The sequence below is a fragment of the Rhinolophus ferrumequinum genome, chromosome 10, assembly GCF_004115265.2.
Source record: "Rhinolophus ferrumequinum isolate MPI-CBG mRhiFer1 chromosome 10, mRhiFer1_v1.p, whole genome shotgun sequence".
Classification (NCBI taxonomy): Eukaryota; Metazoa; Chordata; class Mammalia; order Chiroptera; family Rhinolophidae; genus Rhinolophus; species Rhinolophus ferrumequinum.
This window is the reverse complement of record NC_046293.1, coordinates 8,289,198-8,316,505: the sequence shown is the minus strand read 5'-3', so window position 1 is coordinate 8,316,505 and position 27,308 is coordinate 8,289,198. Positions and strand designations below refer to the sequence as shown.

General features: G+C 48.4%; 1 protein-coding gene across 1 annotated transcript; it reads left to right on the top strand.

Annotated features, from left to right (window-relative positions):
• Positions 1-272: 272 nt before the first annotated feature.
• LOC117028309 (DNA dC->dU-editing enzyme APOBEC-3F-like) lies at positions 273-23,164 on the top strand. The gene is given in 16 exon segments (XM_033116697.1): positions 273-390; positions 1,658-1,814; positions 3,034-3,328; positions 3,732-3,847; positions 6,289-6,317; positions 12,325-12,487; positions 13,700-13,979; positions 14,182-14,244; positions 14,247-14,266; positions 14,269-14,297; positions 15,623-15,660; positions 15,743-15,761; positions 21,233-21,383; positions 22,062-22,329; positions 22,585-22,700; positions 23,026-23,164. Coding segments are annotated over 16 exon segments (1,929 nt in total). The 5' UTR covers positions 273-319; the 3' UTR covers positions 23,140-23,164.
• Positions 23,165-27,308: the final 4,144 nt, after the last annotated feature.

Here is a 27,308-nt window from a genome sequence, read left to right as displayed (position 1 = left end):
CCCCAGGGGAGCTGGGCCTCTGTCCTGCTCTCTTCAGCAGGGCCTGTCCCATCCTCCTCTCTCTGCCCTCACGACTTTCACTTTTCCTTTGCAATCACAGTGGGTCCTGCTGCACAGAGGGGTCTGTCTCCACCAGAGGTCCAGCTCTGCCCAGAGGGAGGGCCCAGGGAAGAGAGGAGGTGGGTGTGATCCTGAGCAGACACTCACCCGGGCCCTCACATCTCTGGGGCCAAAGCAGGAAGTAGGTGGGGCCTCAGCTGAGAGGGCTGGGAGGTGCTTAGACAAGGGACTTTCTAAAGCAGGGCCCCTGGGAGAAGAAATGGATCTCCAGTATTTGAGGGAAGAGGCAGAAGCCTGGCTGGAATACTACATCCAGAAGCCCTGGACCAGGTACTGCTGCCCACCCTTGCCCGCTGGCCCCCTCTCCGTAGCCCCTTCCTTCACAGGGGCCCCTACGATTCTCTGTCCTTGGGGCCCATCCTCCTGCTGTGCAGCCTGGCTTCTCTCCCTCTCTGAGCTCCTTCTCTGCAGGTCCCACTCACTCGAGGGTTTTCACCCCCACTACTAATTCTGAATGTCCCTGCCCGCACCTCCACCCAGCCCTGTTGTCCTGGCCCACCCCTCAGTCTACAAGTCTGTGGGGCTGGGCTGTCCCCTCCCGGCCTGTGAGGCAGCCTGCCCCATGGTCTTTCCTGTGCTCTGTTAACAACTAGAATTGGACTAAAGGATGAGTGAAGCAGTTGGTGGATTTAGTTTTAAGCACTTTGATCGATTTGCTCTTCTACTGACCCTGGTATACACACCGTGTGAGAATAGCTGTCTGGGGCAAGAATATAAGTTATCTGCTCCAAGGATGTCTCCACTGTGAGCAGAAAAGTAAATGCAGACTGTTCCCAGACACACCCACAACCTTTACAGTTATCACTACCACCAGCCCGGACCTGGAGAAAAGATGCCTCAGGTCAGGAGTTATGCTGATAGTTTACAATTAAGTAGAAAAGAGCGCCCCACCCAAGGCACACACTGCTGCCAGGTCACATAAGGTAATAGCTGGGCATGGCTGTGCCTGGACAGGGGACCAGGTCCGTCATAGCCTTTGACTCGGGCAGGCTACTCTCTTCCTCCGCTTTTCTCTGGGATGGGTCCTCCCAGGAACTGGGGAGGTATAGATGAGTTCAGATACATACAGCACTTAGAACAGTAGTGCTGCCTGTGACTTTAGGTGTTAACGTCATATTTAAAAATAAATAAACATGCATCGGTGAGAAGTTAAGCATCAATTGAGTGGAAATATTAAAAACTACTATTTGGGGGCCAAGGTTTTTTGTTTGTTGGTTTGTTTGTTTTGTTTTTTCTCGTTTTTATTTTTCTAACAGGTGGGAGGATGGTGGACAGGAATCTGGGTGGAGTTGGAGGGGTGCTCTTGGAAGGAGCAGAGCCTGGGCTCCTATGGGACCCGGTCCCTGCTGTCCCTGACCCCTCTCCTCTCCCTCTCCCCCAGTCTTCCTGCCTGGGAGGCAGCAGGAAATACTCAGGGACCCAGGAGCGGTTGGGGGAGGCACAGTCCAGGTGGCGCAGGGGGCTGTGTTGAGAAGACACCACATGGAGAAAATCCAGGGAACACGCTCTGCATTTTCTGTTTTCGCTTTTGCCCCAGAAACCCGATGGAGCAGTTGTATCGTGACTATTTCTACTTCCACTTTTACAACCTGCCCAATCCCAGATGTCGGTTAGGCTGCTACATCTGCTACCAAGTGGAAGGAACACAGACTCACTTACCTATGCCCTTGAAAAAAGGGGTCTTTGAAAACCAGGTATGGGCCCCACTATACCCTCATCAAAGGCAGGAACTAAGCCCGGGGATGATGCGAAAAACAACTATAAGGAAAATGCCAGATGCTTCTTCCCACACATTGTCCTACATCCTTGGCCTCTGATGACCCTTGATGTTCTTCCTGAATCCTGATACACGATGGCTTTTGACTTATCCCACGAGGCCTCTTTTAGAGAATCTGCTGGCTGTCCGTCTCTATGTCTTGTCATCTAGTGTGGCCTCTAGCAGCCTTGGAGGAGAGAACATCATAGAAAGTCGGGTTTCTTGTACATCAACAGCCTTACGTGGCCACAGTAACTGCTCTGCTGGCCGGGTCCTCCCCCAGCCACAATCAGGATGTGTGATCCCCCAGGGGAGAGCCCGCACCCCTCGTCCTGCCCGCCCCCAGCCTGCTCTGAGCCGTGGCCCAGGTCTGCCTGGATGAGGACTGTGGCCTCCATGGACACTAGATCAGCCCCCCCCGCTCCCCGCAGCCCCCTGCAACAACCACTCACCTTTCCTGCAAAACATCCCACCACCTGCCACTCAGATCGCAGACTTTTCAGAACCTGTTTGTGGGGAAAAGCCATTATGGGATGGAGGGGTGTACACTGTAGCGGTACTATCCCACTGAAGCACAATCAGGGTTACCTATGTCATGAACCTTTTCTAGTACCCAGTGTTCAAAAGTTAAGAGACATTGATGAATTTAATGTTGACAGTGTGCTTTGTAATTTATCTAAGATATTATTTCAACCTATAATTTTTACAAAAGTTCTTCAGGAGATAGCTCACGTTCTTTTTTTCACACTAAGTCACTGAAAGGAGATGTGTATTTCACACTTGCTCAACACAGACGAGCCACGGTTCCTCGTGTGGCTATTGGCTCCCCTGGGGACAGTGCAGCTCTGTGCCCCGCCCCCCAGCAGACAGCACCCAGGGAACAAGCCTGGACCCCAAAGGCCCAGCCCGGAGCAGGCGCTCAGAATGCTTGTAGCTTGACTGAATGGGAGAATGGATGTTGGGATTAATGGACGAGTCGATGCCTGTGGGAAGGGATAACTAAGTACAAACAGAAGGAAAAGGAGAGATGGGAAGGAGTAAATCAGTGCACAACAGGCCCCTGGGCCCTTCCCTTCGTCCCACACCACTTCGCCCTGTGACGTGCCTGCTGGGCCAGCCCAGAGCGTCCCCTTTCCCTCCTTCCCCATCTCTCCCAGTTTTATCCCAAGAAGAGACGCCATACAGAACTCTGCTTCATCTCTTGGTTCCGCAACCAGAAGTTCTTGGACAAGAAGCTGTCCCCTGGTGAGAAATACCGTGTCACCTGGTACATGTCCTGGAGCCCCTGTAGTAACTGTGTGAATGCTGTGATCAGGTTCCTGGAGGAGAACGAGAACGTGGACTTGAGGATCTTCGTAGCTCGCCTCTATTACTCCGATTCTCCAGAACACCAGCGGGGGCTTTGCAGGCTGCATCAAGCAGGGGCCCAGATGAATATCATGTCACCAGAGGGTGAGAGCAGAGGGAGCTGGGGCGGGGGTGTGGGAGGGGCTAGAACCAGGTAGGGGCGACCTAGAGAGCCCTAGGGCGAGTGAGAGGAAGGGGAGCCTCTCTTCGCTGCCTGCAGAGGTGGTGCTGGACCATGGAGAAGATTGGGGAGTCTACTGGAAGCGAGAATTCAGGGGAGAGAGGTGGTGCTGGGCAGGGGAGTGTACACAAGAAGGACTTGAGGGCTTCCAGAAAGGGGGAGAATTGGGCAGCCTCAGATTCCAGTTGGAAGAAAGAAGTTGAGGGAAGAAAGAGGGGCAGAGTAAAATTATGATGGGGAGAGTGTGCCCCTAAAAGTCAGACACCTATGGCCCCTCACCCACCCCTAGAACTGGAGCTCACCTCTATTTCCCCTGTCGCCTTTCAGATTTTGAGTACTGCTGGGAAACCTTCGTGGACCACCAGGGAACACCCTTCTTCCCCTGGGATGACATGGATGTAAATTATCAGAGTCTCTCTATGACTTTAGAGACCATTCTCCAGGTGAGGTTCTTCCCTCCCTGCTCCCCGTCCTCCCACCTCCACGCCCCTTCTCCCCCTCACCATCTCTCCCTGGATCTTTCTTTCCCTCTGCTCGGGGCCTCCTCTGGGTTACCTGCTCCCTGCCAGGGCACCAGTTCCATTCCTCCCATCCCTTCTCACAGGGTCCCTCTTCTTTCTCACCTCCCTGTGTCCCTCGTTCTTTCCCCATTTTGTAACTGCCCCAAACCTCTTCTCTTCATCTTTCCAACTGCCTCACTCCTGCTTCCTTCAACTCTGCCTTCTGGGTCTAGAATCAGGAAAACTGAAGGATGGACTTCAATCTCTCTAAAGAAGGCAGAAGACCTCTGTGTAACAGCAGAATAAAAGACTTTTTTAAAGAAATGGAAACTCACCATTCATCAATATCTCCAGATTGATTCCCAAAACCCAGCAAAATGCAATGAGTTCATAAGAAACGGTTTTTTTAAAAAAAAAAAAATCTGATAGATTTACTTCTCATTTAAAATCTGTTATTTTTCAAATAATATAAGTGAGAGTCTACTCAATACTAACAGAAGAGATTTCTATTTTAGAGAACTAATTATTGTAATACCTTTAATTAAAAAGCAACAAAATGAAAAATTAAGAATCTTCCACAAAATTTTTTTCCCTTTCTAAATGTATCATGAAGTTCAAATAGTTCAATAAATGCTTTCAAATATACAAATGCTTTTCTCTTCTGTAGGTACCTTCATGGGGTGGGGGCAGTGGGCATACTAATTCTCGCTTGGGGTCAAGTAAAAATCAGCTAATCCTTATAGCATGGGAATCGGGCATTTAAAAACCTTCATTCATTGACTAACTATTGTACTGTTAGCAGCAAGTTTTTGAAATGACAGCCCAAGCAATAAGAGAAGAGAAAAAATTAGTGTAAATATTGGGAACAAACATTCAAATTGGCAGTTAGATGCGGGGCCTTGGAATTACTCCAGTCCTCAGGCCATTTCTACTTCCACTGCCCTGGTGAGGAAGCTAGAGGGAGGGGCTTTCCTGCCAGAGCATGACCTCTGCCCTTTGCAGTCCTGGGCCCAAGCAGGACCCACCACAGGCACTAGATGTCTCTCCTGCCATGTCTCTGTGGAGCCTGCGTCATGCTGAGTGAGCCCCTGGCAGCTGGGCGTCCTGCACAGGGTGTTCCGGGCAGTGAAGGCGCCCAGGTCTCACCTCACAGACTTCTGCTCATGTGTCAGGGCCCTACCTGGTCACAGCCTCTCACAGTGACTGCAGGGACTGCGGGAGGAGTCATTGAGTTTGAGACATTAGAGGGATGGAGAGTAAGGACAGACGATGACCGTGGCCAAGGAGGGAGGAGGGACTAAGTCAGGGAGGGCCTGCAGCCCGAAGCGGAGAACTGATAGACAAAGTCACCTGGAGAGATGGAAGCAAAGGAGAGAGAACGGACAGGGAGAGGAGGGGCCAAGCAGGGCTGAGGGCCAAAGGTGAAAGGCCAAGGGGCAAGAAGGAGCCTAAGGACAGGACACTGGGATCGAGGGAGCCTGGCAGGGACTGGGGCTGCCAGTGATGGAAAGCTGCCTGGAGGGCTGAACCGGGCTGTTTCACAGAACAAGGCACGTGGGAAGGGTAGGGTGTGGGCCTGGCTCAGCTGCTTGGCGATGCTGTCAGGACCTGGGACACAGCCCCTGTCCCCCAGCTCAGCTCTAGGTGTTCGTCTTCTCCTGCTGGTCTCCTCCAGGCTTCAGATGGCTGCCCACCTCCAGATACCACGTCTCATTCCAAGGGGGCATGAGAAAGGGGACAGGACAAATCCCGGAACTTTCAAACCTGTACATCCTTTCAATGGACAATCAGAGTGACCTACCATGAAGGGTGAACAATAAGATACCCACAAATCCCTGTTTCCAGTGGCGTTGCCTTTGGAGACCCCGTTTGTGTTGCGAAGGGAACAGGACTGGCTCTTGGGTTCCTCACCTGTAACGTGTGGAGAGTAAGAGTGACTGACCGGGGGCTGCCCTGACGGTTAAATGTTGAGTGTTTACTCACATGTCTGAGATAGGCAATCCTCAACAAGGAAGGGGTTAGTATAAAATAGAGGAGAAATCTCTTGTTCACTAACTCACTCAATCCACAAGTGATACCTCAGTCTTGCAGCAAGTTCTGCTCATACCACGTGCAGCCACGTGCTGGGAAGAGGTGATGACAGGAAGTGCCCAGGGCCTCAGAAGGGCGGTCACAGGACAGGGCCAGTTCCTGCTCCTGAGTCCCCTTCTCCTGGTCTTCGTGATGGGGACTTCCCTCCTTCCCTCCAGGGGCTTCTCCTCTGATCCCTGGGGGCTCCTCCTGTCCCCTGACCCTAGGGTCTGGCCTGGCCTCTCTCTAGGGGTCCCGGCATGTCCACTAGACTGATGCTTTCATTTCTGTGTCTCTTCCTGCTCCTGCTGCAGGTGTGCCAGGGAGACTGCGAGTCCCATAGGTGATGGTGCCATGCCCAGGTGAGGGGGACGGATGGAGAGGCGTCATGTCCAGCGCAACACAGGCTGTGGGAGAGTGAGAAGGGGCGGCGCAGGGTTAAGAAAGAAACAGAAATTAAGAACATTGTAACACAGAGAGCCAAGAGTCTCACCTCCTCAAAGGTCTGTGAGCCCCGAATCAAGCCATTCTGTGGCTTTTATTGATGTTCACACAAGGAAGTAGCATTGTTTTCTCCACGGTCTGTGAGTCTCATACATCATACCAGAAAACTGATTCAAACCAATCACCCTTGCGTGCAAACAGCCGGAACAGAAAGTCCCATGATGTCTTAACTTAAATTATGGCGTATGCCGTCCCAAGGACAAATCCTTTACGCTGAAACGTATTGTTAAGAATGGAAGGAGAACTGAGGTTATCACATCACTGACTCACTTCGCAAGCAGATGGTGGGAAGGAGTATAGCCAGATAGGCAGAAGCTCTTTTCAGCCGGGGAAAGGTGGGGGCTGTGCCCACCTCTATCGACCCCGTGAGTTCTCCTAGTGGTCCCCACACTGTTCCTCCTGGCTTGGGTTATTTCTCCCGTGAGAAATCTTACCAATCATTGGCTGACCAACCATCTTTTGGGGGCCAAACAGAGAGACATGAAGTGTAAGCACAAAGGTGAAGCAAAGTCCCTGAAAGGTACAGTCTCACAGACTCTTCTTTCATTAGGGAAAGGCATGAGGGGACAGACGGCTAGGCTGCTGCGTGACAACAGAGAGGGGACGCCTTTCCTTGTCTTTAAATTAGCCTCCACTTTTTGGTGCAGACTCACCTTGTCTCAGGCCTGGGCGAAGCCCTTTTCATCCCCAAGCTCACCCCAACTTCTCCAATTTTCAGAGGAGGGACTGACTGCTTAGTACCATTTGGCTCTGAGGGGAAGTCCTTTTTCCCTTTTCCCAAGGTCACAGGTAGGACGAAGTAGAACCCAGATTCCTATCGCCCTCCCTCTTTTCCTCCCTCCCTCTCTCTCTCCCTCCATTCTTTCCCTTCTAAAGGCCTATTTCTTCTCTCCATCTGCCCAGAGTGGTTTATCTTCCTCTTTAATCCTGTTCCTTCCTCTCTCTGCTCTTTCCTCCTTCTTCCCCTCCTGGCTGCCTCTTTCCTTCACGTCCACGTTCCCCTTCAGCTCCCTGACTCGATTTCTCTGTGCCTCTCTCAGACCCAGCCTGAATCAAGGCCTTCAGCTTCTCCTCCATCTTCTTTGACATTCACCCCCAGATGACCTGCCATGAGTCGTCTACACGACCATGGCCTGAAGTCCTTCCTAGAGATGCCACCCTGGGCCCTGGATCATGTCCGTGAACCAACACAAACGACAAAATGCCCCTCTGTGTGGGTCTCCTTCTCGGTCCCTTGGCAGAATTTGGAGTCTGTCTTTTTATCTTCACTCTTTTGGGGCAGGAAACCTCACCCTCTGCCCCCTCATGTGGATAGCTACCGCCGACTGAAGTGGCGGCCCCAGTCTATTTGCACTAGTAACCAGCCCAGTCCCTCCCGGGAAAGAGAGCACATTTGTTGAAATAATGGACAGAGACCCTGCTCAACACCACCATTCATTCGGTTTCTGAGCCCATCGCCTCTTGGCTCAGCTCCTCCGGTCACAGGCTGTGTCCTTGCCCTTCAACTGGACCCTGTAAAAGGGGGAGTCCTTACATAATGGTGGGTTATACTAGTTACCAACAATAATAAAATTATCGGGAATCCATTCTTACATATAGAAAATGATTTTAATATTACAGGTTTCTAGTAAAACACGCAAGCAATTTATAATCAATAGAATGAGAAAGAAAATCTCCATCCCACCCCATGCAGCCTTCTCCAGCGGTATGCCGTTTCTTACAGCTGCAGGTCATCAGTTCTCATTGCTGTGTAGTATTCCACCACGTGAGCTCACTGCACTTCCTTTATCAGCCCTGCTGTTGATGACGTTGGCTGTGGGTGTGGTGACTCTGGCAGAGCTGAGGAGGCCATGAGGAGCCTGAGGGGCACGAAGGCCACCGGAAGCCAGCTCCACCAGAATTGTGTTTGCTTCACAACAGCACTCATTTACCCATTCAATCACCATCTTAAATCTTTTCCAGTCTGACGTGGGAAGGACCTATCGTATTGGTCTTAATTTTTATTTTTCTGATTACTAAGGAGTAGAGGAAAGTGGTGTCTTTGTTTTAAGCTCTTTCCAAGAGAAATCTTATCCATGTCTCACTCCATTTCTTCCCTTAAGATTTGGTTCTCACAGCCTGCTATTGGCTTTTCTGCTAACGAAGTGCCACCGCCTCCTTCTCAAAAACTTGCAAATCTTCCTAAATACGGAATAATGGAAGACAGGGATGAGAATGTCCTTCCTCCCTGTAGCAATTGAGGGAGAGAGGTCTTGCTGTGTCATAAATTAGTTCAAAGAACTGGTTCAAGGAATCTGAACATAAGGTTAAAACCTTACGTTCACAGAGAACCAGTCTTGATTTTCTGTGTGGTAGGACAACTGTGTGCACACGGGTAGTTATTAATAAGTAGAATAGAGATGGGAGTAGGGGCTCAGGAGGCAACTGCCTGCGTTCCCACCCTGCCTCCACCACTTGCTGGTTTATGATATTTGGCAAATTACTTAGTCAAATTATAGGCATAAAATGGAGACAATAATAGAACTTCCTCATGTGTGGTTGTGAGGCTTACATTAGTTTTTTCTGTTTATATCTACATATCTTATGAAGTGCCTGACCCACACTAAGTATTATAGAGTGTTTGCTGTTATCTATTACTAATAATCTGTCTCTAAAAATAGCATTCCACATCATCTTGCAAAGGCTGTAAAGACCCATACATTGAAAACATTACTAAGAGATAGTAAAGAAGGCCTAAATAAATGAAGACATATACCATATTCATGGATCAGAGGTCTCTGTGTTGTTAAGATGTCAATTCTATAGATTTCATGCAATTCCAATCCCATTCCAAGAGTTCTGCCCCCTTGTGGTAGCTTTGTAATGCATAGACTAGGCCAGGCCAAACTACTTTCCCAGAATTCCACTTCTAGTAGTTGTGGATCAGTGTGCCCCGCAGGAGGGATTATCCTAGCTGATGAAGAGGGAGGAAGTGAAAGAGCAGTCTGTTCTAGTGTTGGGGTACTGACTTGATTCACCTCCTTGGTGTGAAGCAGCAACTGTGAGGACCTCCTCCACTTCTCCTTTGAGCATCTCTGACCCCTGGGCCAGGTGTGTGTCATTAGCTCTATGATGAAGGGCCCAGCGACACCGAGACCGCTAACGTCATAGGCAAGAACGACTACATGGGTTTCTGTCCATCCTCATGGGCCCCACAGCTCATACTTTTGGGTGCAGCTTGTTCTTGCTCTCCCACACCTTCCATCCATCGTGCTTTCCCAATTGCTTATCCTGTGGACCTCATCTTGCAGCATTAGACATGAAAACAAAACCTTACAGAGACTGCTTAACGAGCCCCCACAACTGCATAAATCACAGTCCTATAGGAAACCCTTATATGCACCATCTTGTAACCGGAGGACAAAGGAATCCGGGGCTCGTGCTGCCTGCGCCACTCAGCCAATAGACCGACACAGGAGTTGGGTCATTGAATAAGCATTTATTATCAGAGCGCCAGGATCAGGTCTGAGAAGGCAGCGGGTTAACACCTCCAAAAATTGCCTTAACATTCTCAGACCGGCTTGGGGTATTTAAGGGAAAATCAGGGCATTCTCCCAGAGGCTGCAGGACATCTCGGAGGTCTGTTCTCATTTCATGATGTCTCCCTCTGTTATCGTATCTCTTATGGTGCCAGTGGCTCAGGAACCAGTGGTGCAGGAAGGGTGGGGGAGTAACCTGGGGAAAGGTTTGTAATTAGCAAGGATCTACAAGGTGATCTTCTAAGATAAGGAGCCTGAACCGGAACAGAGCACCCGAAAGGCATTCAGAGCTCAGCCACAGGGGTGTGAAGCCCACCTGGATGGGGGTGGGGCACCCGGAGGCATTCTGAGCACAGGGGGCCCAGCTGGGCCCTGCTTTAATATGATCTGGCAATCCCACTTCTGAAGACAAAATCTGTATTCCAAAGAGCTACCTGCACTCCCATATTTATTGCAGCATTATTCACTCTAGCCCAGATATGGAAACAACCTAAGTGCCGGTCAATGGATGATAGGAAAAAGATGATATGGTAAAGACAATTTCTTCAATAAATGGTGCTGGGAAAACTGGAAAGATACAGGCACAAAAAAATGCACCTAGACCACTTTCTTACACCATATACAAGAATAAACTCAAAATGGATTAAAGACTTAGATGTAAGACCCTGAACCATAAAACTCCTAGAAGAAAACACAGACAATTAACTCTCTGACGTTGCTTTCAATAATTTTTTTTTGGATATATCTCCTCTGGCAAAGGAAACAAAAGAAAAAAATAATAAATGGGACTACATCAAACTAAAAAGTTTTTGCACAGCAAAGGAAACCAAATCAACAAAATGAAATCAAATGGGACAAGAGATTCACCAATGACACATCTGATAAGGGGTTAATATCCAAAATATATAAAGAACTCATAGAACTTAACACCAAAAAAACCCCAAACAAGCCAATTGAAAAATGGGCAGAGGGGCCGGCCCGGTGGCTCAGGCGGTTGGAGCTCCGTGCTCCTAACTCCGAAGACTGCCGGTTTGATTCCCACACGGGCCAGTGGGCTCTCAATCACAAGGTTGCCGGTTCAACTCCTTGAGTCCCGCAAGGGATGCTGGGCTGTGCCCCCTGCAACTAGCAATGGCAACTGGACCTGGAGCTGAGCTGCACCCTCCACAACTAAGACTGAAAGGACAACAACTTGACTTGGAAAAAAGTCCTGGAAGTACACACTGTTCCCCAATAAAGTCCTATTCCCCTTCCCCAATAAAAATCTTAAAAAAAAAAAATGGGCAGAGGACCTTAGTATTTCTCCAAAGAAGACAAAGAGATGGCCAATTGACATGAAAAGATGCTCACCGTCACTAATCATCAGAGAAACGCAAATTAAAACCACAATGAGACATCACCTCACACCTGCCAGAATGGCTATCATCCATAAATCAACAAACAAGTGTTAGGAGGATGTGGAGAAAAGGGAACCCTCCTGCACTGTTGTTGGGAATGTAAACTGGTGCAGACACTATGGAAAACAGTTTAGAGGTTCCTCAAAAAATTAAAAATAGAACTACCTTATGCCCCAGTAATCCCACTTCTGGGTATTTATCTGAAGACCTCCAGTCTGGCTCGGCTCGGAGGGAAGGCTCCAGAGGAGGGAAGATGGGTGTGAGCCTGAGCAGGCACTCATCAGGGCACTCCCATCTCTGCTGCCAAAGCAGGAAGGAGGTGGGGCCTCAGCTGAGGAAAGTGGGAGGTCACTCCGACCAGGGACTTTCTAAAGCAGTCCCTGTGAGAGGAAACAGAGCCCCAGCACAGCAGAGAAATGGCAGGGCTGGGACACATCAGTGGAGGAGCCTGCATGCAGATACCCTGGGTCAGGTACCGCTCACTGCCCACTCTTAGAACAGTAGCAGGAGCCTGTGCATTTCGGTGTTAACCTGATTTTTAAAAAATAAACATGAATCAGTGAAAATGGAATGAATTGAACGGAAATATTAAAAGCTACTATTTTGGGGCGGAGGGGGTTTTATTACTGATTTCTATTTTCTAACTGGTTGGGGGATGGGTGCGAAGGAATCTGGGTGGGGTAGGAGGTGTGCTCTTAGAAGGAGCAGAGCCTGGGCTCCTATGGGACCCGGTCCCTGCTGTCCCTGACCCCTCTCCTCTCCCTCTCCCCCAGTCTTCCTGCCTCGGAGGCAGCAGGAAATAGTCAGGGACCCAGGAGGCTTTGGGGGAGGCACAGAGCCTAGGTGTACAAGGGACTGTGTTCAGAAGACACCACATGGAGAAACTCGAGGGAACACTCTCTTCATTTTCTGTTTTTCTCTCTTGTCCCAGAAACCCAATGAAGCGGATATATCCTGGGACCTTCTCCTTCCACTTCCGCAACCTGATCTACGCCAACGGGCGAAATCGCTCCTACCTCTGCTTCGAAGTGGAAGGAGTGCCGTACCACTCATCTTTTACCGTATCTTTTCACCGTGGGGTCTTTGAAAACCAGGTATGGGCCCCACTATACTCTCATCAAAGGCAAGAACTAAGCCAGGCGATGATGCGGGGAAAAAAAGTATAAGTAAAATGCCAGATGCTTCTTCCCACACATTGTCCTACATCCTTGGCCTCTGATGACCCTTGATGTTCCTCCTGAATCCTGATACACGATGGCTTTTGACTTATCCCACGAGGCCTCTTTTAGAGAATCTGCTGGCTGTCTGTCTCTACGTCTTGTCATCTAGTGTGGCCTCTAGCAGCCTTGGAGGAGAGAACATCTTAGAAAGTCGGGTTTCTTGTACATCGACGCCTTACGGGGCCACGGTAACTGCTCTGGGCCACAATCAGGATGTGTGATCCCCCAGGGGAGAGCCCACACCCCTCATCCTGCCCGCCCCCAGCCTGCTCTGAGCCGTGGCCCAGGTCTGCCTGGATGAGGACTGTGGCCTCCATGGACACTAGATCAGCCCCCCCGCTCCCCGCAGCCCCCTGCAACAACCACTCACCTTTCCTGCAAAACATCCCACCACCTGCCACTCAGATCACAGACTTTTCAGAACCTGTTTGTGGGGAAAAGCCATTATGGGATGGAGGGGTGTGCACTGTAGCGGTACTATCCCACTGAAACACAATCGGGGTTACCTATGTCATGTAACCTTTTCTAGTACCCAGTGTTCAAAAGTTAAGAGACATTGATGAATTTGATGTTGACAGTGTGCTTTGTAATTTATCTAAGATATTCTTTCAACCTATAATTTTTACAAAAGTTCTTCAGGAGATAGCTCACGTTCTTTTTTTCACACTAAGGCACTGAAAGGAGATGTGTATTTCACACTTGCTCAACACAGACGAGCCACATTTCCTCGTGTGGCTATTGGCTCCCCTGGGGACAGTGCAGCTCTGTGCCCCGCCCCCCAGCAGACAGCACCCAGGGAACAAGCCTGGACCCCAAAGGCCCAGCCCGGAGCAGGCGCTCAGAATGCTTGTAGCTTGACTGAATGGGAGAATGGATGTTGGGATTAATGGACGAGTCATGCCTGTGGGAAGAAGGCATGACTAAGTGAAGGGAGGAGAGGTATTTTAAAAAGGGAAAAGTCAAACAATAACATGGCTCTGGGACTCTTGCTCCCTGGCCCCTCAGCCCCACTCCAACCCTCCCTGCCATATGCCTGCCCGTGCCAGCCCAGAGCGTCCCCTTGCCTTCCTTCCCCATCTCTCCCAGGTCTATGAGAATAAATCCTACCATGCAGAACACTGCTTCCTGTCTTGGTTCAAAGCTAACAAGCTGTCTCCTGCTGAACATTACCATGTCACCTGGTTCCTGTCCTGGAGCCCCTGTGCCAGCTGTGCAGAGGAGACGGCCAACTTCCTGAAGCAGCACAGGAACGTGACGCTGAGTGTCTTCAGTGCCCGCCTCTACTACTTCTGGATACCAGCATTCCAGCAGGGGCTTCGGAAGCTGCACTGCTTAGGGGCCCAGGTGGAGGTCATGTCCTTCCACGGTGAGAGCAGAGGGAGCTGGGACAGGGCTGTGGGAGGGACGTAGTGTGCTCCAGGGAGAGTGGGGAGTGCAACTTGGGAAACTGAGGCAGGAGTGATGGCTCCTGGCAGGAGGAGACCAGGCCCTGAGCAGGGACAACCTGGGAAGGCTGAGAGAAAGTCTCCTGGGCAGGTCCTGACTGCTTTCACCCCTCTTTATCTCAGATTTTAACTACTGTTGGAAAAACTTTGTGTACAACCGGTACATGCGTTTCAGGTGTTGGAAGAAGTGCATAAAAATTATAAATTTATGTCCGACGGCTTAGTAAGGAAATCCTCAGGTGAGTGCTTCTTCATCCTTTTCCACTCTTCCCCCCTCACCTCCCACCACCTTCAACCTCTGTTCTTGGCCTCCTGCCTCCTTGCTGGCTCTGGTCATTCCCCCTGGCATTTCCTCTCTCTGCTCCAAGGTCTCCTCTCTCCACGGAAGTCTCCTTCTCCCCCAACTAGGTTCCTCCCATCTCACCACAGTAACCAAATCTCGTTATTAAACTGAACATAAGTGGTCATGAGTGTGTAAGTGTGAAAATCAGAAGACTTGAGAAACATCCTTCAAGGCATACTTAACCAGAGAAGGAGGGCCCCACTGGGAGCATGACTGCATTGGGTTGCTAGGGCTTTCAAAACAAACTCTGTAGCCAAGGCCATTGTGATTTCAAGGCTCCATGCATTTGCAGCAGCTCACATTTAAATAATTTAATTCTTTACTAGGGCTTTGTTCACAAGGTAAGTATTCTTCCTGCTTACCCTCCCTTTGTTCTCATTAGCTGCTGAGATTGTGTCTCTGTTGTCAAACAAGAGGAGATAACTTCAGAGTCCCGAGGAAAATTCAGGAGTTTGTTTTGCAGAAGAAAAGAATGTCTCCAGGCTAGCTACAACCACAGCCGCTGACGCCAGGAGTCTGATACAAAACGTTATCTAAGACTGAAGAAACAGACTACCTCTCTCTGGATTCTTTGAAACTCCCCCTTCCCTACTCCCGAGCTGCATAAAAACTCCTGCTGTTGCTTTTGGGGAAGACAGGTTTGAGAGATGTGGTTCTTTCATCCTTTCTTTGGCCAAATCCAATAAACCTTTTTCTATCTCCAAGCACCAGTGTCTCAGTGCTTTGGCTTACTAGTGCCTCGGGCACACAGACTGGAATTTTGGGAGGTGATTCAGTAACAACTCCACAGACTGGGTGACTCTAGAACAGACCTTTATCCTCTTACAGTTCTGGAGGATGAAAGTCCAGGATCAAGGTGTAGGCAGGTTGCTTTCTCCTGAGGCCCCTCTCCTTGGCCTGCAGGTCACCACTTCTTCCCTCTGTCCCCACATGGTCTTTCTTCTGTGTGTCCCAACTTCCCTCTTCTGGAAGGGCATCTGTCAGATTGGATCAGGGCCCACCCTATGTTCCCTCGTTTAAACCTAATCACCTCGATAAAGGCCCTATCTGAAATACAGTCATATTCTGAGGACCTTGGGGTTAGAACTTCCACGTATCAATTTAGGGAGACACAGTGCAGCTCATACAATGACCAAGGCCTTTCTGAGCTGAGTGGGTGATGCAAGAGCAAGATCGTTGTCCTACGTATCTGTCTCCCAGGTATGCCCATGTGTCTCCCAGGTGCGCCTGTGTCTCCCAGGTGCGCCTGCGTCTCCCAGGTACGTCTATGTGTCTCCCAGGTGCGCGTGTGTCTCCCAGGTACGCCTATGTGTCTCCCACGTGCACCCATGTGTCTCCCAGGTGTGCCTGTGTCTCCCAGGTGTGCCAGACCTGATCCTGACTCACCTGCTTCCATTCCAGACCTTGCTGCCCCAAGAGCCCCCACCCCCTCACACTCCATCATCATCGCACCCTGCCCCACAGCCCCTCACACCCCACCCTGATTCTGCTGCTCCCTATTCATTCCCAAATGGGTATGTAAGGATCGAGATTATCAGAGCTTTCCAAAAAGCAGAATAAAACGTGGAAGGGCAGCCGAGAATCGGGTCAGAGACCGCTCAGGAGCTCAGTGTAGATCAGGAAGTGAAGGTCTGGTCCTGGACCACAGAACTGGCCTACCAAGTGAATGAATGTCCTGGGGAGGAACTGAGTGAGGTTCCCGACAGGGTGGGATGGGCTCTGGCGCCCAAGAAGGAGCAAGAGATGAGCCTGATATGGTGGGATTCTGGGCAGGCAGCCGCAGAGGAAGGAAAAGCAAGAGGGAAGGTGTGCCTGGGAAATACTTGCATAAAATCATTGCGAAGAATGTCTTGGGTCCCCCTGATTTGAGAGCCTTAAAAAACAGGAGAGAGCATCTGTTTCTCCTTTGATCTTCACTATTCTGGTGGGAGTTGTTGCTGGTGGCAGATACCTGTCCCTTCACTCACCATCCCTGTCTACACTGCTGCTGGGGTGTAGGGCAGAATCCAGGGTCTCTGCCTGCATTATCCTGTCTACCTTAATGCTCCCCTCTCCGTGTGTCCTCTACTGAATGAGGCACAGAGGGGCGCAGATGTGGACGACACTCTTGACTGCCTTGGTCATCAAAACGGTCCAAAGGGGCCAGCTCAAAACGTCTTTTCCTGGAGGAGACATTACCGGCCTTCTGGAAGGCCAGTCTTTGTAATCCACAGGGACCTCCAGGACATCTACAAGACCGTCACTGTCCTGCTCCCAGCACGTCTCCATTCTCTGCCCACCTTGGAGAGCTCACAGGAATTCTCCAGGCTGAGATGGAGGAGTGCTGTCGTGAGGGAAAGGCCAGCAAAGAGATGCAGCCTTCAGGTCCAGCCCTCCTGCTTTTCGGGCTGTGGGGGGCGTCTTAGCTCTGAGTTTGAACAGCACCTCAGTGTGCACTGATCACTCTTCCTGGAAGGGCCCAGCTTGTTCTGGAATCTTCCACTGGTTGTGGTCCCTGGACATTAGGACAGATTGGGGTGGAGGGGATGCCATTCCTACAGATCCTCTAACCTCCTGCCATGCTCTTGTTACCCCTGGGACATCCCAGGGCTTCTGTGGCAGAATGGGGTGTGTGTAGGGTGGGGAAGCAGTGGGGAGACAAGCTGGGAAAGGTTCCTTGGGACTTATATTTGTGTGCAATCTAGATTTGAGATGACAGGTGACTGCGCTAAGACCTCCTCCCCAAGATTCTTTGTTTTTTCACCTAGAGGTCTTAGTGAAGTAGGAATATGTCTCCGTGAGTCCCCAAATGATGCAGGGGACTTGGGAGTGAGTGAGTGAGTGCCGGCCGGGATCCTGTCTCGTGAGACCGAAGAATGGAAACACGGACCCAGGAGAGGCAGAGTTTTAAAGGAAGATAGTTTATTGAAAGCAAAGGGTCAGACCTCCCGAGCAGTGAGGGGGTCCTGATGGGGGTCCAGTGACTGAGGCAAAAGCTCTTACTTTTATACCTTCCCTTGCCTGTTTGGGGAAGGGGAGCTGTTGAAGAAGGGAAGTGGCGCCTTCTAATGAAATTCGTCACCTACCAGGTTTGTTCTGCTTGCCCGTCCTGAAGGAATTAGCAAAATAACCCACTCTTATCTATCAGATCTGCTCCGTTTGTCAGGCCAAAAGGAATTTTATGATTAACCTCAAGGCCTTGTTACATTTTGTCCTGGAGCGAACAGTGATTTCAAAACCTGCAGTTTCAGGACATGGCCTTTTTGGTTTATTCCACCAGGGACCCCCCTGTCTACCCAGCAACATGTTAGCTAACCTGTCTCATTAGTGGACATGCCACAGGGCACACTTGAAGTCCAGGTCCTCAACTCCTGACCTGCGATGCCCTACGGGGAATGAAAGCCCCCTCCCCTTGTGCTATCCTTCTCCTCCAACACACATGCTGCTTTTCAGGGGAACAATGAGGAGCAGGAGAGAGTGAGGCCACACCCCTGGACAGCATTCCAGCTCTGCCATTTATTTGTTGTGTGACCTGGGGAGAGTGTCTTCATGTTAGGCCAGGAGCAGAAAATGCCTTAGGCCTGAGAAACCACAGGGAATGTGCTAAATAGAAACCATTTTATCTTGGAAGCCACTTTGTCTTGCTCCCTGCTGGCTTGTATCTGCTGGCTTGTTCTTTCTCACCGTAGCCCAAGATCAATGGACCTGAAACATTCCCGGACAATAGCATGGGAACCAGGATACGGAGCAGGAGGACATCGTCACACCCCGAAACCCTCAGTGATGAAGAGTGCACCTGAAGCCTGGAAGAGAAACAGCCTTGTTTACCTCCCCTTATAAAGCTCGGGGAGGTGATGGTCTTTTCTACCTGCCTCCCACTGCTCAAACACACCAGATAAATTCGAATACACCCATTTTGATCTCCCGCAACTCAGGCCTCCAGTCGTGCCTAATACTTAGCCTCGCTGTGATGGGACCTCGTGTGAGTTGTCAGTATTATGACCCCGCCGCTAATGCTATGAGGATGGAATACAGGATCTGCTCAACACACCTGCCTGCTCCAAGGCTGGAGATGAAAATGCGACACCCTGCCCTCCCTTTTCATTATCCCGGTCTTGTCAGGACACTGAATGGCAACTACCTGCAAAGCAGGGGTGGGGTGGAGAGGGCTCCAGCCTGCCCTCCCCAGGGGAGCTGGGCCTCTGTCCTGCTCTCTTCAGCAGGGGCCTGTCCCATCCTCCTCTCTCTGCCCTCACGACTTTCACTTTTCCTTTGCAATCACAGTGGGTCCTGCTGGACAGAGGGGTCTGTCTCCACCAGAGGTCCAGCTCTGCCCAGAGGGAGGGCCCAGGGAAGAGAGGAGGTGGATGTGAGCCTGAGCAGGCACTCACCCGGGGCCCTCACATCTCTGGGGCCAAAGCAGGAAGTAGGTGGGGCCTCAGCTGAGAGGGCTGGGAGGTGCTTAGACAAGGGACTTTCTAAAGCAGGGCCCCTGTGAAGAGAAATGGAGCCAAAATGCCCATGACAAAGGGCAGGGCTGGAAGAATCCTGCTGAGTAGACTGTAGCCAGATACCTGGGATCTGGTAAGTCAAAGACACAGGAGGAGAAAAGAAGTTGGGTCAGAGCCCAGAGAAGCAAAATCTCCCTAGGGCCTCCCACCCTGGGTTATCACAGCAGCTGGGACAGGGAGCGGGGGTCCACCACTCAGACAGCCGGAGGAGGCCAGATCAGGGGCTTTCCCAAGGCCGACAGCAGCCTCGGGCCAGGCAGCTTTGTACTAGGGAAGTGGAGCCTGAGAGCCCAGGGCGCAGGGCAGGCTGGGGCGAGCCTGCCAAGGAGACTGGGGCTGTGCTACCAGGACCAGTTGCCACTGCCTCCTCTCCTCTCCTGCCTCCTCCCCTCTTCCAAGCCTGGGTTGTCTCCCTCTCTGGTGCCATCTCTGCAGGGTCTACGCCTGCCTCCGGCCCCAGTCCTGCCTCTGCAGAGCCCCCACCGCTGGCTCCAGCAGCCTGTCTCTCTATGCCACTGGCTATATCTCGTCGGCATGCCACTGGGTCTTCTTAAAGCCCTTTGTTCAGGCTCACCAGTCACTTGAGGGCAAGGACAATTGAGATAATTGTTGGAGGCAGCTATCAAAGCATATTGATAAGTGTGATTTTAAAAACTTGCACAGTTTTGCGAGGAATGTTCTAATTTCTGCCATGGGGAAGGAAAACTCCTCTTCAAGACAAGAAGATAAATTGTTTCTCTTAAAGACACTACCAAGTGTGAAAAATTAAAATGGTCCTTAAGTACTCCTTCCAAGTTGTTTCTATCATGCCTACAATTTTAGCTAGTCAAGGCTAGGGGTCAACATTTGTGCTAGTAAGGTAGTGCACTTGTCTAAAATTTGAAATACTTTAGCCTTGACAGTGTGGGTTTGCCCGGCACTAGGGAAGTTTCCCAGAACGGGGGAACTTCAGTATTAAAAGCAGGAAGATTTTCTCCTAAGTGTACTCTGAATGGGTGTCTTTCTTCTAATCCTCACCCTGAGGGCGGCCAGTGGCCCTACCTGGGAGTACGAACTTCTGCCTGGGTCACTGGTCTGTCATCAAAGGCCCCAGTCACAGATGGTCTCTTCAGCAATTGTCATCCAGTTCCATCTGAAGATTCGCTAATTAGCACGGGGATGTCAGAGGTGGGTTTCGGTTTATGAAATTAGTGGCTTTCTGAATTAGCATAACCGATGTCAGAAATGGTTTATCGTGGGTGGAATTAGGGGTGTTCAATGAGTTGGCTGGAAATAGGGGGAAGGCATTTTTGACTTTGCAGGAACAGGATACGCAGCTCAGTAGCAGCCTGTGCCGTGTGCCCCGAGGAAGGGCCCCCTTGGTGTGACGCCTGTGGCCAGATGCAAGTTTCTGAGCTCGGTGGTTGCCAGGCCCTGACTCCATGATCAGCCAGGTTACATCAGCCTTGGGTGGAGTGTCCAGAAGGACAGCAAGCTTGGGTTCCATCAAGCCTCCCAAGCTTGTTCACACTGTTTGGCGTCCACTTGGTCATCAATGTCCACATGCAGTGGGGTCCGACCAGAGCCAGCGTCAAGCGCGCCTCTGGGCTGTGGCAGGAGGGCTCCAAGTTTTGTGCCCCTCGTCCATCTGGGCAGAGTCCACAGAGTTCTCAAAAAGGATCCGATGGTTCTGCTTGCCCACGTGGGCCAGGTCCCTTCGCAGTGTAATTCTCAATGAAAACCAGCAAGATACAAAACGGACTACTCTGCAGAGTATAATCACACCTCGGGGAGAAAAAGCTTTGTGAGTCCTTCAGCCAAAAATCTCTGTCACAACACTCCCTTGGTGAAAACAGTTTTTCCTGTTCACCTGCCTCTGCTCTTTGTACAGACTAAATCGTGATACACATGCCTAAGCAAAGGGCACAGTTAGAGGAAGCACCAGCTTCCATCCCTCACTCCCCAAAGACAAGGTTCTGGAGTTGGACATGTTGGGGTTGAGGTGCCTGTGGGACCCGAACAGAGGAGCCTGGCGCTCAGGATAAAGGTGTATGAGCCCAGGAAGGACATACGGTGACCAGTTTCCAGGGCGTAGACCCCACTCAGGCCAGTTGTCCTGCCTGCAATGGTTTCCCAAAGGGGAGGGGCCCTTGGCCACTCTAGAGGTGAAAGGCAGCGGGCCAGGTGGGAGGTCTCTCCTCTTCCTTCTCCCTCCTCAGTCCTTCTGGCCAACAAAGAAAGAGGAGACTCTCCTTACCTCCCTTACCACCCCTAGGTCCCAAGTGAACCCAAGGTGACAGAGCCTGGGGTGACACCACAAGACACTCTCTGCATCTTCAGTTTTCTCCTTCCTGTTGCACAGAAACATGAGTCTGCTGCCAGAGGAAATATTCTACTACCAGTTTGGCAACCAGCCACAGGTCAGAGAGCCCAAGGGACGGAGGAAGACCTACTTGTGCTACAAGCTGAAGCTGCTTGATGAGACACTTGACCAAGGCTACTTTAAGAACAAGGTGCCAGGCGGGCTCCCTGGGCGCAGGGCAGGAGGGGCTAACCGCATCCAGCGTGCAGGGGAAACACTGAGACTTAGCTGGGTCTGAGTTAGTCCAGCTTCCCTGGAACGCTCCACCTCCTTTCCATCCTGGGCCTCAACAGAAGCTCTTCCCTCCAGCAGAACGCTCTTCCTGCCCCTCTTTGAGAAGTTAATGTTTACTGGTCCTCCGGATCTCAGCTTTGGGAAAGCAAAGGGCTCTTCCGAGGACTGAGCACTTAGCTCTACCTACCAGATCTCCACAACGTCCCTGCTTTTCCACTTGTTTCCCAAACTGGCCGTCCCTCCTCCCTTCTGCTCTGACCTGCTCCTTGGGATCCCCAGACAACCTCCCGGGCAAGTGTCAAAACAGGTCCTCAGAGCATTCAGGACTGTTCTGTGGGGTCTCTCTTTGCCAAGCCATCACCTACTCGAGTCCCTGGGATCCTGGTCCGATTTGGATCAAGCTGTGGGTGCTTTGGGAATCTTGAATTAATGGATGGTTGAGTAAATGAAAGAATAAATAAGGAAGGAAGGAGATTCTTTCCTGTCTTAGGCAAGTTTACATACATATTCAAAAATTTACAGGGCAGAGGTCACGAACCTCTGGACTCTGCCTTTTAACCAACCCTTCCTTGTCCCCGTCTGGGACCCTCCCCAGAAAAAGAGCCATGCAGAAATTTGCTTTATTGACAAGATCTGCTCACTGGACCTGGACCAAACCCAGAGGTACAAAATCATCTGCTATGTCACATGGAGCCCCTGTGCCCACTGTGCTGAGAAACTGGTGGCTTTCATTGATGATCACCCCTACCTGAGCCTGCAAGTCTTCACCTCCCGCCTGTATGTCCACTGGCTCTGGGTAAATCAGCGTGGGCTGCGACGTCTTTGGAAATCCAACATCCCAGTGTTGGCCATGACAGAACCAGGTAGAAAGAGACACAGCTGTCAGCTGACGGGAGGGTTTGCAGTTCTGAGAGGGAAAAGGCCCTGGGGGAGGGATGGTGCCTGGACAGGAAAGATGGTGGCCCAGCTGAGGGCCAAGGCGGGATAACACCTGTAAAGGACACTCCCAGGGAGAGAAGGAGAAGGGAGGGGAAAGGAAGGAGGAGACCCTGACCCTGCAGGTGAGACATGCTTCTCCTCTGCCCCCTGCCCTGACTGGGACTCTCCTTTCATCTCAGAGTTTACTGACTGCTGGAAAAACTTTGTGGACAACCAGGAAAGGCCTTTCCAGCCCTGGGAGAAGCTGAAGCAATATAGTGACAAAGTAAAACGAAGGCTCCAGAAGATTCTGAAGGTGAGGAGCTGTCCCACTGCAGGCCCTTGGCCTCCACACCACCTTCCCAGCTTCATCCGCTTCCCCATGTCACACCTCCCCTGTCCTCTCTCCCTCTGCCCTCACTCTTCTCTTTTCCCACAACGCCCTGTTTCACTCCCCTCTCCCACTAGGGCTCTCAGTTCCTTCCTTCTCTCCCTTTCCTTAGACTCTTGTCTGCTTTCTATTTCTCTAAAGGCCTCACTGGACCTGGTTCATTTCTTGTCCCAGCGTTTTCAGTGTCCCCTCTCCTTCCTCCCTGCACAGCTTTCAGCCAATCGATGCTTCCTAATTTTTCTCTCAACAGATCAACACAATAGATCTGTTCTCAGAACAGAGCTCAGAAGAGATTCGAGATCTGAATAATTTAGTGGATGCTGTCAGAAATTTGAACTTGGATGCCCATCTCCCTCATTACTAAGAAGTAACTCAAGATGACTGTTCCTGAAGCATCTTGGGGGCAAGGAGTGAGCTCCACAGGCACACCTGACCCTTAGCCAAGTCCAGGAGACCTTTCTTTCCTCCTTTTTTCTTCTGTTTCATTTTCTATTACAAGTGAGCATGTATTTTTATAGTTAAAAAAATTAAGATGATTTTTAAGTTTGTAAAAGGTGGGTTATCTTCTCAGGGGAGAATCAGGTCTTTCCCTCATAAAAATAAGTATAAAGGGCTTTTATTCTACAGCACCAAGAAAAAAATTTATTTGAGAATTCCTTGGATAGTCTAGAATAGTTGGATCATTTTGGTGGTCCAAGTATTCTCTGTTCCTTCTCAGTATCTAATATGGGTCTAATAAATAAGCTAAAACTCTATTGAGTGTAGGTGTCCTATAGAAATGACTGGGGGAAAAACAACACCTGGAACTGTGTATTCACTGTTCTTAGTTGAAGAAGCAAACACCAACTCTGGCTAGTTAAAACACACAAAAAACAGATTAAAAAGATGTGAGTGGCTCAGTGAATCTCTAGGAAAGATGGAGGACGAGATTTGGAGGCATCAGAGCCAGGAAGGAACGCCTAGACTGCTGCAAAGCTGGTCTAGTGAGAGCAAGGATGGTAGCAGTATGCTCCGCCCACACCAGCCACATCTGGAAACTGGATGCTGATACAGAACACCTGCCTTGGCTGCCACCACTGTCAACACCCCCACCAGAATGGAGAAAAGGAGAGGGGGCAAGAAACTAGTTACAATAAATCACGAACACAGCATAAGATGAAAAGAGTAAAATCAAGTGTATCCCACTAAATGTGAACAGAACAAATTCTTCCATAACTTCTTACAAGAAACACTCTTAAAGATAGAGATTGAAAATAAAAGGGATTAACAAAGAGATACCAGACAAATGAAAATTTAAAAAGAAAGCAAGAATGGCAAAATTACAAAAGGTAGCGTTTCAGGCATGAAGCGAGTGAAAGAGGGACTTAACTATAAAGACATTAAAGGGACAATTAAAGATGAAAATATAACAATCATAAACTTGTATGTACCAAACAACATAGCAGCCAAATAAAGGGAAAATGATTAGAAACTCTGAGTTTGGTTGCAGTGGCAATTTTACAGCCCAGGGGATAACTCATGATTGGCCTAAGTCTGTCGTGTAATCCTTTCCCCCCTTTGCCAGATTTTATTAGCCTCTCTTGAAGCTAGGAGTGGCCATGGGACCCCGTTATGACCAATCACGCATAAGAAAATGAAAATGTCTGTCTGAGAGCTTTCTTTCTTTTTTTTTTTTTTTTAAAGATATTTCAGGCAAGTAAGGTTTAATTACACTATCCCTCCTTTGTTTTTCCTGCCGGTTAGTGGGACAGAACATGTGATGTCTGGAACTGTGATAGTTATCTCGCAACTATAAGATGATGAGCATGAGGACAAAAAGTCAACATGTTGATGATGATGACGCAAAAAGCTAGGAAAAAGCTTGTCTTTGATGATATTGTAAGACATTGAAACAATATCTACTCTAGAAATATCTACCTATAATCTTCCTGTTACATAAAATAGTAAATGTCTGCATTATTCAAGTCACTATTAATCAGATATTTTGTTATTTGTAGCCAAATGTGCCCTAACAGATGTAACTTCAAAATCTGGAGGACACAGCAAAAGCCATACTCAGAAAAAAATAAGGTAAATGTTTTCATTACCAAAAAAAAGATAACTAGGGCAATTTCCTATTCATTTTTAGAAATCAGATAAAGCAATGAAAGAAACCAGAAATAGGAAATTAACAAAGATCAAAGCTGAAATTAATTAGAAAATTTTAAATGGTAGAAAGCACAAATAAATTTAAAAAAATCTGATCCTTAAAAAGATCAATAAAGTAGATAAATTTAGAAAGAATTTGATAAAAGAAAAAAAGATGACAAAGATACACAAGAGAAGGTATAAGAAAGGAAATGTAACCCTGATACAGGAAAGACTGGAAGAATTCTAAGAGACTACTACAAGAAAACTTATGGGAACAAATTTGAAAACCTTGAGGAAATGAATAATTTCCTGGCAAAATATAATTAACAAAATTGACCCAAGAAGAAATAGAAAACTTGAATAAAGCTATAATCATGGTGGAGACTGGAAAGATAATTAAAGATCTACCACTAAAAAAAATGCACTATAATCTAATGTATTCACAAATCTATCAAAACTTTAAAGAATATATCATTTTAGTGTTAATAAAAGATTACAAGTTATTAAAAAAATGGAAAATTTCTCCCAGCTCATATCGTGAAGACATAACCTTAATACAAAAACTAGTGAAGAGAGTACCAAAAAAGAGTGTGCAATCTCTTAAATCAATCTCACTTATGAATATAGATGCAAAAATTATAAATAAAATATTTACAAATAGAGTCAACAATGTATTAAGAGAATACTACGTTATGACCAAATAAGGTTTATTCCAAAAATGAAAGTATAGTAATATATCAGGAAATAGACCAACATAATCCATTACACAACTGATTAAAGAAGAAAATCATGTGATCATACCAACGGATGCTGAACAAAACCTCACAAGAGTCAGCCATCATTAAAATACTAAGTAAAATAGAAATAAAAGTACTGAAGTGTAGAAAAAGATTTTTATGAAAAAGATAGCAACAAATATTATTATAAATGGCAAAATATTAAAATCATTTCAATTAAATGTGGAACATGCCAGGGACGGTGCTCATTAACACTTATTCAACATAGTCTTGGAGTTGTGATGGATGTAATAAGACGAAGAAAGTCCACAATTAGTGTAAACATTAGTGTAACTTTCTTCTGTTATTGTTGATGATTTTATATCTTCCAAACCCAAGAGACTCAAATTTGGAAAAAAAAAAAAAAAGAAGAAAAGACTCAGAGTAAATAAGAGGGTTGAATACAAAATGAATATTAAAATCTTTTTCTCTGTATTAACAACAGTCATCTAAAAATAGAAAAAGAGGTATTATTACTCTTAAAATAGCAATAAGATTAAATCGAATCAACATATAAAAACCAGTTGCGTTTCTATACACTAACAATGAACAATCCGAGAAAGAAAATAAGAAAAGAATCCCATTAACAATACAACCAAAAAGAATAAAATACTTAACCAAGGAAGCAAAGGATCACTACAAAACATTGCTGAAAGAAATTAGAGAAGACACAGTAAACAGAAAGATATCTCATGTTCATGGATTGGAAACTTAACATTGTTAAAATGTCCATACTACCCTTCAACGCAAGTCCTTCACCTTCAACGCAGTTCCTATCAAAATCTCAATGTCATTTTTTTTGCAGAACTTCGGAAAAAACATCCTAAAATTTCTATGAAATCTCATGGGTCTCCAAATTGCTATGCAAATTTAGAAAATGCATACATTCTGGAAAAGATACCAAATTTCAAAAATTCAGAGTTCTGTGACAAAGACAAACTGAACAATCCCTGGTGCCACAAATGTATCTTTTTGATTATTCAAAAAGAGACAGACAGCCTAATGAACAAAGATTTCAGTTTCAGTCTTTTTAGTTTGTGCATCTCAGTAAAGAATCAGTCGTTCGATGACTCCGACCCTGCATCTCCCTTAGTCTGAAATATTTTATTTGTGTCTGTCTGGCCTGTTATTTAAGATGTCTGGAGGGTTCCAAAGAACCAATCATACTAGATTTGCAATTGCATTTAAGTTTTAAGAGACTGCAATTAATCTAATTAATAATGTTTAAATGCGCAAGGAAAATGGATTTTCAGTTATATCACCTTCATAAAAAAAAGTACCAATACGATTGGGTAATCCCGTCCATGGACAAAGACCTCCTAGATAGTAAAGAAACTATCGACAGTCTATTATATCAGTTGAAATTAAGATCACCTGAAAGTAACTGTGAGCCCCCAAACCCGGGACTAAAACTAGACAGAAGCAGGGCCTCTGAGGCTGGCCATGCAGTCTTCACCGCCTCTGTCCTGAGAACGGTGCAGCACGGCAGCCCTGGACGGACAGCTACCTCAAACGGGAAAGTCCAGGTGTAAGCTGCACAGCCAGGGTGATGACTCCATAGTCATTTCGGACCCAGGCTGCTTTCAGCTTTCTGCTATGCCATCCTCAGGACGTGCGAGGCCTTTGT